The 14,372-nt window shown below is 47.6% G+C and overlaps 1 protein-coding gene across 8 annotated transcripts; it reads right to left on the bottom strand.

Moving 5' to 3' along the window:
* Positions 1-8,345: 8,345 nt before the first annotated feature.
* LOC100216592 (uncharacterized) lies at positions 8,346-13,084 on the bottom strand. 8 transcript variants are annotated; one of them, XM_035964212.1, is made up of 7 exons: positions 12,517-12,975; positions 11,333-11,642; positions 10,970-11,246; positions 10,621-10,704; positions 9,488-10,542; positions 9,258-9,405; positions 8,346-8,891 (listed from the first exon to the last, which is right to left on the bottom strand). In XM_035964212.1, exons 2-7 carry the CDS (start codon positions 11,534-11,536, stop codon positions 8,557-8,559), a joined length of 2,103 nt encoding a protein of 700 aa, XP_035820105.1. In that variant the 5' UTR covers positions 11,537-11,642; positions 12,517-12,975; the 3' UTR covers positions 8,346-8,556. The 8 variants fall into 8 exon arrangements, with proteins under 8 accessions (XP_035820105.1, XP_008664767.1, XP_008664779.1 ...); XM_035964209.1 differs by having other exon boundaries at positions 8,369-8,891; positions 12,841-13,076; XM_008666572.4 differs by having other exon boundaries at positions 8,369-8,891; positions 12,487-13,066.
* Positions 13,085-14,372: the final 1,288 nt, after the last annotated feature.

The following is a 14,372-nucleotide window of genomic DNA, read 5'->3' as shown; positions in this document are numbered from 1 at the left end:
CACATCTTTACTATATAACAGGAGTTCTATACAAAATAAATAAGTAATTACATTATAAGGAGACAACGGTCCAGCAACCCAAAGTTGACTGGGAGACGACGGCCTAGACCACTCACGAACTCATCACGGCATCCTCCACGCGCCTCATCCTGTGGTACCTGCTCTTGACCTGTGGGGGGGTGTGAGACAGCAAGAGTGAGCTCACATACGTTCATCGCTCAACAAGTTGTGGGGAATAATGTGAACGAACTCGCCAAAGGTGGGAGTTCATGTGAAGTGTAAGGCTTACCAAAAAGGATGGTTAGAGCTGAGCATTGCTTTTAAAGTTGGTCAAAATTTTATTAGCAGTTACTAAGTATAAGTAAATACCAACCCAATTAAGTAGTAGAACAGAAGTAACAACATCACCTGCGATGCAATGCATATGACAAATTGAGTTTAAGTTCCATAATTTAATCATCAGAGAGTCCTGAGCTGCTCATGACCGTGAGCTCGGCTAGTATACCAGTTTTACACTCTGCAGAGGTGGTACCCTTTACCCACAAGTCATGTTACCCATCTGCCAAGAGATCGCGACTTCCCATACACCTCTACCGAGGAGGCGAGGCAGGGTAACACTACGAGGCCTTTACAAAGTTCCACTAGCTTCAGAAAACCCGCTACAGTTTATGGGAAGCTCCAATGCAGGAATCCCTTGCAGGACCGCCATCGCAGCAAAATCCTCCCGAGGGCCTCCCTACACTGACCACTCCCCTACTGCCCTTGCCCCTTTCGGGTAAGGTAGTCCTCCACTAGCTTTCCTAATTAGTCAGCCAAGGGCGTCCATAAACCCTTGTGGTGGCACGTGTTTCTCAAGTTAAGCTCTATGTTCCAATTAACATTTAATGATCTTGTCATGAACATAAATGAAATAACAACATAACTGGAACATAGATATAATGAAATATTAACCCAAAACCATATAAAGCAGTAGCAGAACTACCCAAGTGATTCAGGGGTAAACAAGGTATTCAGGATAAACAAACTAGGGTGACCTATTGGGTCCCATCAAAATTAACCTATGCAGATCATTATGATTAATTAGAACATGAGTGGGTAAAAGAAGTGATCAAGGGCACAACTTGCCTGGGACTTGAGATTCCAGGTACCAGAATGATCTTCAAGTGACACGTGTCCTCACTGCTAGTCGTAGCAATACAAACGAAACATGGTATATGAAAATTTAACATCACAGTAAACATAAGCACACACTGCATAATAGTAATCTATGCGTCACTACGAGATCGTGGGTTCAAGAATCGCTAAATTCGGAGCTACGGTTAAGAAGTTATGGTTTTCCGAAGATCCACGTGGTTAAATATAGCATAGACTAAATCATTTTAACCTGTATTTCATGACAAAACAAAGTTATCTGCTGATAATAAATATTATTGTGAGACTAATGCAACTAGAATGGATCAAAACGGAGTTACGGTTATTAGGTTATGAATTTCTGAGTTATTTAGCACCTAGAATAGATTAATTCAAATGAACAATTTTAATTCAAGTTTCATGGCTAAACAAAGGTAATATGTGATAGACAATATTAAAACAAAATTATTACAACTGGAATGACTCAATTTGGAGTTAAAACGAATTAACTATGAAGTATACAAGTTTTAGATTTATTTGTATACTAAAAACCAATTTTCTTTATTAACTTTACCTATTTTATTAATCATTGGGCTGCGGCTACTAATTACTTGAAAGCACGGGGTGCGTTCTGTAAATTCCAGGACTGAGCTGAAGGGATTTCTGGACTTGTATGGACTGCGGGTTGTTTTAACACAAGTGCAGGGGCTCTTGTGCAAAACCGATCTCGGATTCCTACATAAGGACACGTGGCATCCTGCGACTGGCTGAGATCGTGCCACACCCTGGTGCACATGGTGAGGTGCACGGGATCCGATCCGCACAGGATCCCCACCACCACACACACGTGCAAACAAAAGAGATCATCCCAGACCACCGGATCGACGATCAACGGCCCGGATTCAAAGTGCCGAAGGGTTATTTACTCTTCTAATCTTGATCGTCGCTTGCAAATCCAACGACCCGAGATTTAAAACACTCAGATCAATTGTCAAGCGCACGATCCAGATCAGACGGCCAGGGACGGATCCGGGTGAAACGTTATCTAGAGCGTCCAATTGAAGATCCAATGGCTAGCTTTCTTTCTCCTACCTGAGTCCAAGCTGGGCGACGGAAGGCCTGCTCTTCGCCTGCATCTCCGCCCACACCCGCATGGTACCAGCCCTCCATTTCGGATCCGAGGACTCCCACATGTTCTTCTTCTCCCGACCGAGGCCGAGCAGCAACCGCCGCCACATTCGCCACCGGTGCAGAAGGATGGCGACACCGCCACGCAGCCGTAGATGGGGATAGCGGATGCGCCTGTCCGCCGAGCTACCCGACAGCGGCCCCACTTCTCTTCTCTTGTTTCCCCCTTCACGCGACGAGTATCAAACCCGAGGTGATCCCTGAACGGCCAGTGGCGCAGAGCTCTCTCTCCTCTCGGTTCGCTCGTCTCTCCTCTCGGTTCGCTCGTCCCTCATGCTGTCTCTCTATGTCTCAGATCTTGTATGGGGTCAAGGCGAGGGCGCGACAGATTTTATACTCCGAGGTGATCACATGAGGGCCGAGAAAATCGGAGTTGGTAGTGGAGTTGGTTACGGAGTTTGTTGCGCGCCCGCCCAGGCTGTTCCACGGATTCTGTTTTGGCGGCGGGAGGTTGATAACCACTGGCGAGATTTACGGCCGGAATCCATGGATTTCGGGTGAGTCCGCAGCGAGGAAGATGCCCTGGCGTTTCAGGGCCCACCAAGCAGTCAACGAGCGCGCGAGGCACAACAGTGCAAGGCTGACGATGCGGTCCCATCCGTCCATTGGTCGCGTGGGCGAGTGACATTGGTGGATCCTGGCGCGATTCAGTCACGCAGCCGAGCGGATCCTGACCACCAGCGCGCGGATAGCGGAATTGATTTGGGGGAAGAAGAAGCTCCCCCCCTGCCAGTGCGGGCCCGCAATGCCAGAGATCAGCGCGGAGCCGAGGGCCGAGGCTAGCAACGGGAGTGCGGCCGCGGCAGTAGCTGGGCCGAAATGGAAGCCAAAGGCCCAGCTAAATTAATTACCCTTTTCTTTTATTTTATTGGAATTTCCCTTTACAAATTTGAATTTGGTTTTCAATTCCCAAATCCCAAATCCTATTGAAATTCAAAGTTCACGGCAAATTCGTCTTCACATTTATATGCTCATGGATAATTTTTATTTATTTCTCCATTTATTCTATTTTGCATAGTATTTCCTTTCTCTAATTCAAACCCTAATTCTCAATTTAGAATTCCAATTTCCTCTCATTATTATATTTCTTTTATTATTATTATTATTATTATTATTATTATTATATTGTCACAAATAATGCACACAAGATAAAATTTTCATCATGCTGCAATGATTTAGTGGTATATATATTTTATAATTATCTGTTATAAAATATGGTGTTCACATGTGATGGCACAAAAAGTTCAAACTCCCACATAGATAAAGTGAACTTGTTTCTCCCTTTGATATTAGCTCTTGCAAATTGCAAATTGGGTATTACAGTAACCCCCATCAGCACAAAGCTGCAAAGGCCTGATGGGCGCGATTCAGGTCAAGGCTCCATCCACTCAAGGGACACGGTCTCGCCTCGTCCGAGCCCAGCCTCGGGCAAAGGCAGCCGACCCAGGAGGATTCACGTCTCGCCCGAGGGTCCCCTCAAGCAACGGATGCACCTTCGACTCGCCCGAGGCCCAGGCTTCGCGGAGAAGCAACCTTGGCCAGATCGCCACGCCAACCGACCGTATCGCAGGAGCATTTAATGCAAGGATCGACTTACACCTTATCCTGACGCGCGCTCCTCAGTCGACAGGGCCGAAGTGACCGCAGTCACTTCGCCGCTCCACTGACCGACCTGACAGGAAAACAGCGCCGCCTGCCCTGCTCTGACTGCTGTGCCACCCGTTAGGGTGAGGCTGACAGCCGCTAGACCGGCCTCAGGAGCCATAGGAAGCTCCGCCTCGCCCGACCCCAGGGCTCGGACTCCACCTCGACCTCGGAAGACGGACTCCGCCTCGCCCGACCCCTGAGCTCGGACTCAGCCTCGACTCTGGAAGGCAGTCTCCGCCTCGCCCGACCCCAGGGCTCGGACTCCACCTCGACCTCGGAAGACGGACTCCGCCTCGCCTGACCCCAGGGCTCGTACTCAACCTCGACACCGAAAGGCGGTCTCCGCCTCGCCCGACCCCAGGGCTCGGACTCAACCTCGGCCTCGGACGACGATCTCCGTCTCGCCCGACCCTCGGGCTCGGACTCAACCTCGACCCCGGACGACGGTCTCCGCCTCGCCCGACCCCCGGGCCAGCCTCGACCTCGGAGGAGCCTCCGCCTCGCCCAACCTCGGGCTCGGATCGACCACGTCACAGGGGGGCATCATTACCCTACCCCTAGCTAGCTCAGGCTACGGGGAACAAGACCGGCATCCCATCCGGCTCGCCCCGGTAAACAAGTAATAATGGCACCCCGTGTGCTCCATGACGACGGCGGCTCTCAGCCCCTTACGGAAGCAAGGAGACGTCAGCAAGGATCCGACAGCCCGGACAACTGTACTTCCATGGGGCTCAAGCGCTCCTCCGACGGCCACGACATCACATGAACAGGGCGCCAAAACCTCTCCGACAGCCACGACGGCGCGTACATAGGGCTCTGGCTCCCCTTTGCTAGACACGTTAGCACATTGCTACACCCCCCATTGTACACCTGGGCCCTCTTCTTACGCCTATAAAAGGAAGGTCCAGGGCTCTCGTACGAGAAGGTTGGCCGCGCGGAGAACGGGCCGACGCACAAGGCTCTCTCTCTCTCTCCCACGCGAACGCTTGTAACCCCTACTGCAAGCGCATCCGTCCTGGGCGCAGGACAACACGAAGGCCACAGTTTCCCCTTGCTGTTTCTCCCCCCTTTGTGTTCCGTCTCGCGCCGACCCATCTGGGCTGGGACACGTAGCAACAATTTACTCGTCGGTCCAGGGACCCCCCGGGGTCGAAACGCCGACACTAATGTTTAAGATTCGTAATGTTTCTATTGCATTGTCATGTTTTTTCCAATTCACCAAAAAAATTCGCAAGAGTTTTCCATGTTTTATTAACTACCACAGTTGAAATAATCACATATGATAAGATATCACCACATTTCAGCAAATTTTTGTGATCTTAAACTTTTCGGTAGGGGTGGATATCGAGTTGGCTCGGCTCGACTCGATTCGACACGAGCTGGCTCGTTAAGATAACGAGCTGGCTCGGCTCGACTCGTTATGTTAACGAGCTAAAGATCCAACTCGACTCGACTCGTTTGCCGACTCGAGCTGGCTCGTTTAGCTCGCGAGCCAGCTCGATAATACCATGTCTAGTGTCTACGAATGGATATAAAAACATGTAGCAAAAGAAAAGAAGGATATCTATTTAGAAAAAAGAATAGAGTTTGCAACTTAAGGTTCCACACTCAACAAAGAACAAGATTAACTATAGTAGAGTAGAAGATTAACTATTTTGGATCGGAGATTATTGTGATTTGACTAATTACTCCAACTCGTTTGGCTCGCGAGTCAGCTCGCGAGCTAGCTCGAGTTGGCTCGTTATCATAGCGAGTTGAAATACAAGCTCAACTCGTTACAAATTATAAACGAGTCGAGTCGAGTCGAGCCACTATCGAGTCGAGTCGAGCGAGTTAACGAGCTACGAGTTTTTCGTCCAGCCCTAGGTGTGTGGGAGTCGGCCGACAGTGTGGGAGCTAGGCGCGGCGTGGCGGTGTTAGGGCCGGGCGCGGCGGCACGCCGTGGAGGCGCGGAGGCGACACGACACTGGGGCTCCGAGGGTGGCGTCGGGACGGCGGCGTGTGGGCGGTTGAGTGATATGAGAAAGATGGGAGAGAAGGTCGGTGGCCGGGCCTTAATTCCTAGCTCGGCGCCATGATCTGTGGCGCCGAGCTAGAGAGCCACGTGGCTGCCACGTCAGCCCTGGCCGCCTTGGCTACGTCAGAGCTCGGCGCCGTAGGCTATGGCGCCGAGCTGTGTTACCTCGACGCCATAGCCTATGACGCCGAACGTCGTGTCAAATCCTAAAATAAGTTATCCAGGGATCTAAATGTATATTTTTTGTCGAAAAACAGATTAAAAAACAAAAAACATTTTTGTCGAAAAAGAGATTAAAAAACAAAAAAATCGGCACGGGGGCCTTGTTGTGTGTTCCAAATGCCGGATGACCCATTGCTAGAAATCCTGAATTGTCTTGGTTAGTCCTTGGATAGCTGTATTGTGCAAAAAAGGTTCAGCCTTTAGCTGCTGGAGAACAATATTTATTTTTAGAGGTATAAGATATAATTATTGTATATACAAGAGTGTATATAGGAGTAGAGATACACACAACCAGTGAGAACTCAAATTAGCCGCGGTTCAACAGTCATCCCCAAGAACCGCAATCACAAGAAATTCTTGCCGCACTGACCGGATAGTCTTGGAGCGTATTCTAGACGTCATAGAAACCACGTGTTATATTTTGTTGTTTTCTTTTAGAAGAGTGATTTTGTGGAGTACTAGCTAGACACCGCATGCGTGCGAAGAACTATATCCGCTAAAATGAAGCATCTTGCTATTGGCTGAGAAAAATGTCACACCTATAAATCTAGCGCTGCAAACCCAGCAGCTTAAGCCATCGAGACAGCTAGCCCACATAGCCCTTCCAGCAACGCGCGATCGAAGGGTTGAGAGCTATTGGAAGCAAGTACGTGCATGGCGAGGTTTGCGCTCGTGGCGTGCGCCGCTGCCACGGCGGCGCTGCTGCTCGGCGTGGCGGCAGCGGACGTGGCGTCGATCATCACGCAGGACGTGTACAACCAGATGCTGCCCAAACGCGACAACACGCAGTGCCCCGCCAACGGCTTCTACACCTACGACGCCTTCATCTACGCCTTCTGCACGGGATACGAATATACGATCCACACGGAAATCCCTGTCGGAGTCCGAGGCCGCACAGAAATCCCGGTCGGAGTCCGAGAGACCGCACGGGATACGATCCCATACCTACCAACATTGCCTCAATATAAAGGCATGAGTATCAGATCATCAGAGATCACAAAGAGATCAACACTAGCTCTACCAATGTCTCGGTTCGCTTTTGTCCTACGTCTTACCGTAGCACCGAGCGCGAGGACAATAACGACGGCGCCGCCGTGTCCGCACGTCCAGGAGCTGTTTGGCGACGAGCATCATCCACGGAATATGGTCGACAACATGGTTCTGATCATCATAGACCAAACGTACTCTGCCTTACTCGAGATCTACGGACCCGAGGCACCGCCTTCCGGCGACGGGCACATCCAGATCTAGGTCAGCCAGCCCGTGGACCCCGCTGACCCTCAGTCGCCGATGCTCAGCGTCAACGCCAGCCTCACACACTGCTGCATTAGCCTGACCGACACCTTCTACGGTGGCGGGGGCCAAGATCAAACGAATGCCACCTCGGCGGAGCAGAGCAGCACCTTGCAGTACCACCTTGCTCGCTCGACCATCACCGCCTCGCCGAGCACGCTTCACCTAGCACGAGTCGACGGCAGGGGACGGGGGGAATATTGGGCGTGCACGGACGTTCGACCGGACGTCGCCAACAAGGGCATCCTCGGGGTGCTGGAGACGACCAATGCACGTCTCGACGCGGCGATCCAGTTGGAGGCCACGTTGCTCAATATGGCGAAGGAAAGCGGCTACTGGAGCCCTAAGGTCAGGGAGATCGCCGAGGTGCACATGGCGTTAGTGAAGATGAGAGCGGCGACCGACATCGACGCGATCATGCGCCACCGTCGGTGCCTCCAGAATCGTCGCCTCCTCATCCAAGATTACATCACTTGCCGACCGGATGCGGATCAGGCGTGCGGCGCAGAGGCGGCGCTAGCCAAGAGCTTAGGCTCACTCCACATAGGGCGGAAGCGAGGCTACCCTGTCCAGGAGACGATGAGCGACCGGCTGCCGGAATCGGACGATGCGGAGTTGCTGACGAAGAGGTTGAAGGCCCTGCACATAACACATGGTTATTCGACTTCGTAGCAGCTACTTGAGAAGAAAGATTGTTGCAAGAGTCCTTTGTTCGTAAGCTCATCGGATTGTCCTTTCACAAGATTACAGATATTATACCATGTAGCGACTAAGTACATTAATTATTGTTTTTTATTCGTAGATTACATTATTGTTGCATTGCCGATATGTCTGAGGGCTTGAGATGTTTCGTTAATGACAATTGATTCGTATCAATTGTACTAGTAAGTTATATAACTTTGATGTTTTCAAGAGCGAGTAAATTTCCTCACGAACAAAAGTGGACTAATTTACATTCACAAAAACATATGTTTCCTACCTTTGCAAGGGATAAGTTAATAACTAAGACAACTATGGGGAAAATCCACAAAAAATGTGAACTCCTTTGCTATAGATTCCTAATGCAGCATGATCGGGAGTTGCTCAGAGAAATCCTGAATTGGTGATAATTCTCTAAGCTCATATGCTGCCTGGAAGCAATCCGCGGCCTCCTGCAGCGATCCTTCAGCTTTCAGGACAAGCCCAAGACTCAACCAGGCACGGTGGTTTGTAGGCTCTAAACGGAGGGCATTGCGCAAGTAAGTTCTTGCAATTGATAATGAATCCCCTCCAATATTTCGGAGAATTCCTGCCATACAAACCATGCCCGGGACGTAATCTGGGTCAATTGATAGCGCGAAAGAGAATGCCATCAGGGCTTCCTTGTGCAAGAATTGAGCCTCCAATAGAAGACCTGGAAAGATTCTAGACCCATGAGACGAATAATAGTAATTAAAAAACGTAAAAAATACAATAGTCCTAGATATGCATTTTATTTTGATGGAACACGGTATTTTCTTTACTATTAGGGATACAAAAGCACAATATTCTGGTGTCCAGAGCACATGAAAAAACTTAAGTAAATACATATAAAACTAATTTCAACCTATGTCCGCCTAAAGGAAATGGTTAATATAACAAGAATTCCTTTTAATTTTTCTTAATGTTTGATAAAACAACAGGCATAGTGGTTTGATCATAGAGTATTTGTGAATGAAGATTCACTGAAAGCTCAATATTTGTACAAACAGTATCCGAGTCAAGTTTCAGCAATAGTTACCTCTGACATGCCAACACTTGGGATAATAGAAATCAATGGATATAGCTTTGTCAAGGCAGATGTTTGAGTCATGCCATGCCTCAAGCTTTGAATAGATTGATGCCAAATCTAACCATGCGTCCATCTCCAACTTTTGTAGGCATTTAACCTGTCAAGATTATGTGGATAACGAGCAAATAAAAAACATGATATTTTTGTTGGAGTTTAAAATAAAGAAGAGAGATCTGTACCTCATTACAAGTGGTCAATTTCCAGACTTCCTTCTTTACTTGGATAGCAGCAAGCAAAACCCGAAAAGTTTCAACTGCAGACTTGAACTGTCCACGGGAAGCTTGAATTTGTGCTTTCAGTCTCAAAATATCCAACTGATCATTTTTCTCAGCCTCGTCCATTGCAAAATCTGCTACTGCTTCAGCTTCTTGCAAATTCTGCTGTGCAGATAATACAAGAATTAGTAACTTCCAGGCACTAACAGAACCACCCATCACCATCTCAAGACATTCTGTTGCACTTTCAACAGCTGCATTGAGTTTGCGCTGCATCGCATTTTCCCAAGCTAGGCTATACATTATTTCAGGATTATACTTCGCTGTTGTGGCAGCATCCTGCAACAGCCTCAGTGCATTATCTTGCAGTCTCGATTTGTCCAAGTATGAGGTGGAGGACCTAGAAAAAGGTCCATAACAAACACCAAGAAAGTGTTTTGTAGTGCTGATGAAATGCAGATCACGACTTCTGAAAGACTTCATGGCTTTATTTGCAAACTTTATCCCTTCGGAAGCATGCTTTGGGTTCTTACAACATAGTTTTGCTCCTAAAAGAAGAGATGGAACATGAGGCTTTCCCTTTCTCTCCAGTACAGAAAAACCATTCCTTATGATGTTTAACGCACTGTCATCCATGCCAGCTGCACTGTAGCAAAGTGCAAGGATATACCATCTCTCTGATCTGGTATAGGTTCCAGGCAACAGCATTTCAAGATGGCTGGCCAAAACTTCATAGTGCCCAGATAATGAGAGTGCATACACCAAATGATTCACAAGGTCAGGATCCCATTGTATTTCTCGGAGAAATAGCTTTCTTGTTAGCATGAGTAATAACAAAATTGCTTCCTCTAAGTTGTTCCCAGGGGTTACCAGATTCCTTTCCTGAGAAAATTCTTGAGGGAACTTCACTTCAACGCCACAGTACAACAGACTCACTGCCAACTCTTTTTGCAATTTGGCGGACCTTTGAGAACCTAGATTCCATGGCTTTGCAAGAGCTCTGCGGTATGCGATGATGGCTTCATCAAAACAACCACTCCTCATCCACAGTTTAGGAAGATATTCTAGAGCCGAATGGAATATGTCTATTAGCTTACACTCTTCAGAAGTACCATCCGGAACACCATATGGCCATGCAGACTCTATAATGTCTATGATGGTTCTGCATTCTTCTGCAGCATCTGCCATGGCAAGATAGCACGAAGTGAAAATTCAGATGGATACAGCAAAGCTCTTTCAGTTGCAGAAGTTGTTAACACTAGCATAACAAACTTCAGGTTGTCAAATACATATGTTTCAGTATTAATTTATAAAAAAAAAATAGCTACTCAACAGAGATAGCACAACAGCAAATTTGCAATGGTTCTAGAGCTACTGTAAAGATTTCAGATGAAAGTGCTTACGTACAATACAAGAAAGCACATTGAGCAAATAGCCAGTTAATACCTGCTGCTCTACCAAGGGTGTCCAGAGATTTTGCTTTAAGCAGTATGGCCTCTAGAAGCAAGCTTACAGAATGCATGGACATATGCATAAGCATTCCGTTCACTTGTGAAGATTTTCGTCTTGAAGAGCGTGGGGGCATTCTAGGCTTGACACTTTCAGCAATAGCAGTGGTCATTCGTGGTCTCAGGCTTCTTATATCAATCCCCTGAAGAACTTGCAATGCTGCATCAAAGTTCCCTCTCTGATGTTCCAGTCTACCTAACAATGCTCGAGCCTCCTATTACATAGCAAATAAATCATACAATGAGTAGATCTTTGCAATACAGCTTATCTTGTTTGAAGAGCAGAAGTGTTGAGCCAAACCTCATAATTTAGTGAAAGGGTTTCTTTTAGGTCTGATTCTACTTCATTTACTTGGCTGTCATCAGGAGTTGTTTCTCGACTTGCCATCTTTGAAGAAGAGCAATTCGCTGAAAAGTCACGTGTTGCAAGAGATTCTGGCGATCTAGGAAGATCTTCAAACTTGGACTGGTCCCCGCTGCAGGTACATAACATGATCGCGGACATCTTCGGCTGTGCAGATAATTTAACTTAACTATATGTAGGGAAAAAAACAGCTCTAGCTCTCAGGATCTTCTGTCGGGGCACAATAGAACCAGGTAGACTGCAGGGCCTAGCAATGACAAACAAGAAGTCTCAGTCATATATCAGTAATTAGATACACTACTAAGCAAGAAAATCATGAGCAATCACATAAAGCTCCATATAAAGGGAGAACAGAAAACAGAAGACCTATGAGCGATGTCAGATTTAGCAGTTCTCTATTCCTAATTTCTCAAGTTAGAGTGACGTCTCAGATTCTTTTTTTAAATACAGCACCATGAATAGGAGTAGTAACCAGTAGGGAGGTTCAGAGTTTCAGGCACACAAATGTAGAACAGATGTGACGAGGCTAAGGCCAACTCCAGCGGGTGTGTAAACGGGTGTGCAAAACACTGTTTTGTACTGTAGACGATATTGGTTATAAAGTGGAGTTTAAAATAGGGAGTCTAATGGCGATAGACTAACAACTGTTTGCACTCGCGCTCCCGCTAACGGCGAGTAATAAGGTAAACAAACATCATCACCTCCTATACAGACCTAATAACACAAATATATAGGGCAACGGCCGATCCTACCGTCGAGTGTCAACAGCAGCAATGGCCCACTACACAGCAGATAGTAGAGAGATAAATTCCACCCTCCATTTCCATATATCGCAATCAACCATGGCAACCATACCCCCGAAAACAAACAAGTCATTAGGGACAGAAAGAGAACTGGATATGCACATGAGTTGCATTGCAACAAGACAATAGACACCCACTCTTTGCACTTCAGGAAACAGCAGTGCAGAGCAGGATTCGGGCGCGCCGTACAATCTCCCGAGAAAATGCAGCACCGCTGATCCCCTCCCGATCATATCTCAGAAATTAAACTAACACCTCGGATCAAGTTCCAAGCAGCGAGAAACTGACCTTACTGAATTCCGAACCAGGAATACGAACCTACTCGAACTCAACAAGCATCAAACAGCCACGAAAGGAGCACGTCGATCCTCCACTCCAGAACGCAGCAAAGAAATCCGCAACTGAACGAAGGACTAAGAGACAGGAAACTCCGGGCACGGTGGCTCAATGCAGCTTGAAACACCTCCTGCAACAAAACCCACGCCCGAGGAGAATCGCGAAAGACAGCTGTAGAGAGTTCCCGTCCAGGCAAGCTAGGGTTGGCTGCTCATGGATCCCCCGCTACAAGAGCCCACACGCTCACGCCCAGCCCCGCAAAATCCAATAGGAGCAGATGAGAAGGCGAGCCGAGGAGACGCTTACGAGGGCACGTTGTTTGTTGTGTGCCGTGCGGCGTGCCCCGGCGTGTGCGTTACTGCGGTTTGCGGCGTGTGCCTCGCCCTCGCCCTCGCCCGGTGGAAGCAGCCTGGAGGCAGGTTCCGGTTGCGGGTTCGGCAGCGGCCGATTGGCGGGTGCTTGGAGCCTTGGACAGCAGGTGACTCGGTGAGCAGGTGAGAGGATCAGACGAGGTTTGAAGCGGTGAAGGCCTGAAAGGGGATAGCCGGATGGGAATGGAGGTGCGCGATGCTTTTGAGGGCTTGTAGTGGGCCGGGCCTCATTTGGACCCCAGGAGGCCCCACATGTCGGTGATGATTGTGCGCGTCTATCCTTGGTGAAAATGATCTGATCGAGGACCTTGCCATGAAATGCCAGAAAATGTGGTCCAGTAATTGAGAAAACCTGAAGAACGGGCTGTGGTGTCACTGTCACGTGCCTGCTCGTCAGGGTACCGTATATATTTCAAAAAGATTCGTGGAACAAGATAGTTTTTTATATTTTTAAATATTTATAAAAATAACAGTTTTTTTCTCTTCTAAAACTAAACTCTGATCACGCCAATCTTTCTGACTGGCCAAATCAAATTGTCATACTGACCGTCTGGCACTGGCACGACTATGCTAGCCTCACGCTCACGAGTGAGGCTTCTATTTGGATACTGTGTATTAACCTCAATAAATATGTGTTGGGTGGATTAAGTGTAAATTAGTTTAAGTTATACTATAATTCAATTTAATATATATAGATCATGGTCAATAGTAAAGTATCCAAACTAGGCTTGATGGGTGACCTAACACTCCTTATTGCATCATTGACTCGGATGCAACAAGTGCCACAAAATCATTCACACGCTAGGAATATAGAGCCACACGAAGGTCTTCTTCGTCTTTTCCACCCACATCATTTACCAAGACAAGGGATTGATCACTAAGCTTCTCCTGAGTAAGGGCAAGGTAATGAACCTCGTGTTTTTGTTTGTACTATGGATTTGAGTATTAGCCTTAATTACTAGGGTTTGTGAGAGCACCTAGAGGGGGGTGAATAGGTGATCCTGTAAAACTTCAAAACTTAAGCCACAAAAACTTGTTAAGTGTTAGCACAATTATGGCCAAGTGGCTAGAGAGAACTCAAAACACGATAACCACAAGAAAGCAATCACAGAGTTGACACGGTGGTTATCCCGTGGTTCGGCCAAGTACAAAACTTGCCTACTCCACGTTGTGGCGTCCCAACGGACGAGAGTTGCACTCAACTCCTCTCAAGTGATCCAATGATCAACTTGAATACCACGGTGTTTTTCTTTCCTTTGATCTTTTCCCGTTTGCGAGGAATCTCCACAACTTGGAGTCTCTCGCCCTTACAATTGAGTTCACAAAGAAATACGGAGTAAGGTGGGTATTAGCAACGCACACAAGACTAGAAAATCAGAGCAACAACACGCACACAAGTCGCAACAAGAGCTCGCAATGCAACACAAAGAGTTCACAACTCCACAAGAGCTCTATATGCTATCACAA

Source organism: Zea mays, chromosome 1, assembly GCF_902167145.1.
Source record: "Zea mays cultivar B73 chromosome 1, Zm-B73-REFERENCE-NAM-5.0, whole genome shotgun sequence".
Classification (NCBI taxonomy): Eukaryota; Viridiplantae; Streptophyta; class Magnoliopsida; order Poales; family Poaceae; genus Zea; species Zea mays.
Note: the sequence above shows the minus strand (reverse complement) of the source record. Positions and strands in the feature narration are given on the sequence as shown.

Excerpts from the sequence above, each read along its gene's own strand:
- LOC100216592 (XM_008666545.4), bottom strand. The coding sequence starts at position 11,536 with ATGTCCGCGATCATGTTATGTACCTGCAGCGGGGACCAGTCCAAGTTT. Across the intron at positions 10,705-10,969 it reads CACCCTTGGTAGAGCAGCAG|ATGCTGCAGAAGAATGCAGA; the intron begins GTATTAACTGGC and ends TTGCCATGGCAG. Across the intron at positions 8,892-9,257 it reads CAAGTGTTGGCATGTCAGAG|GTCTTCTATTGGAGGCTCAA; the intron begins GTAACTATTGCT and ends GAATCTTTCCAG.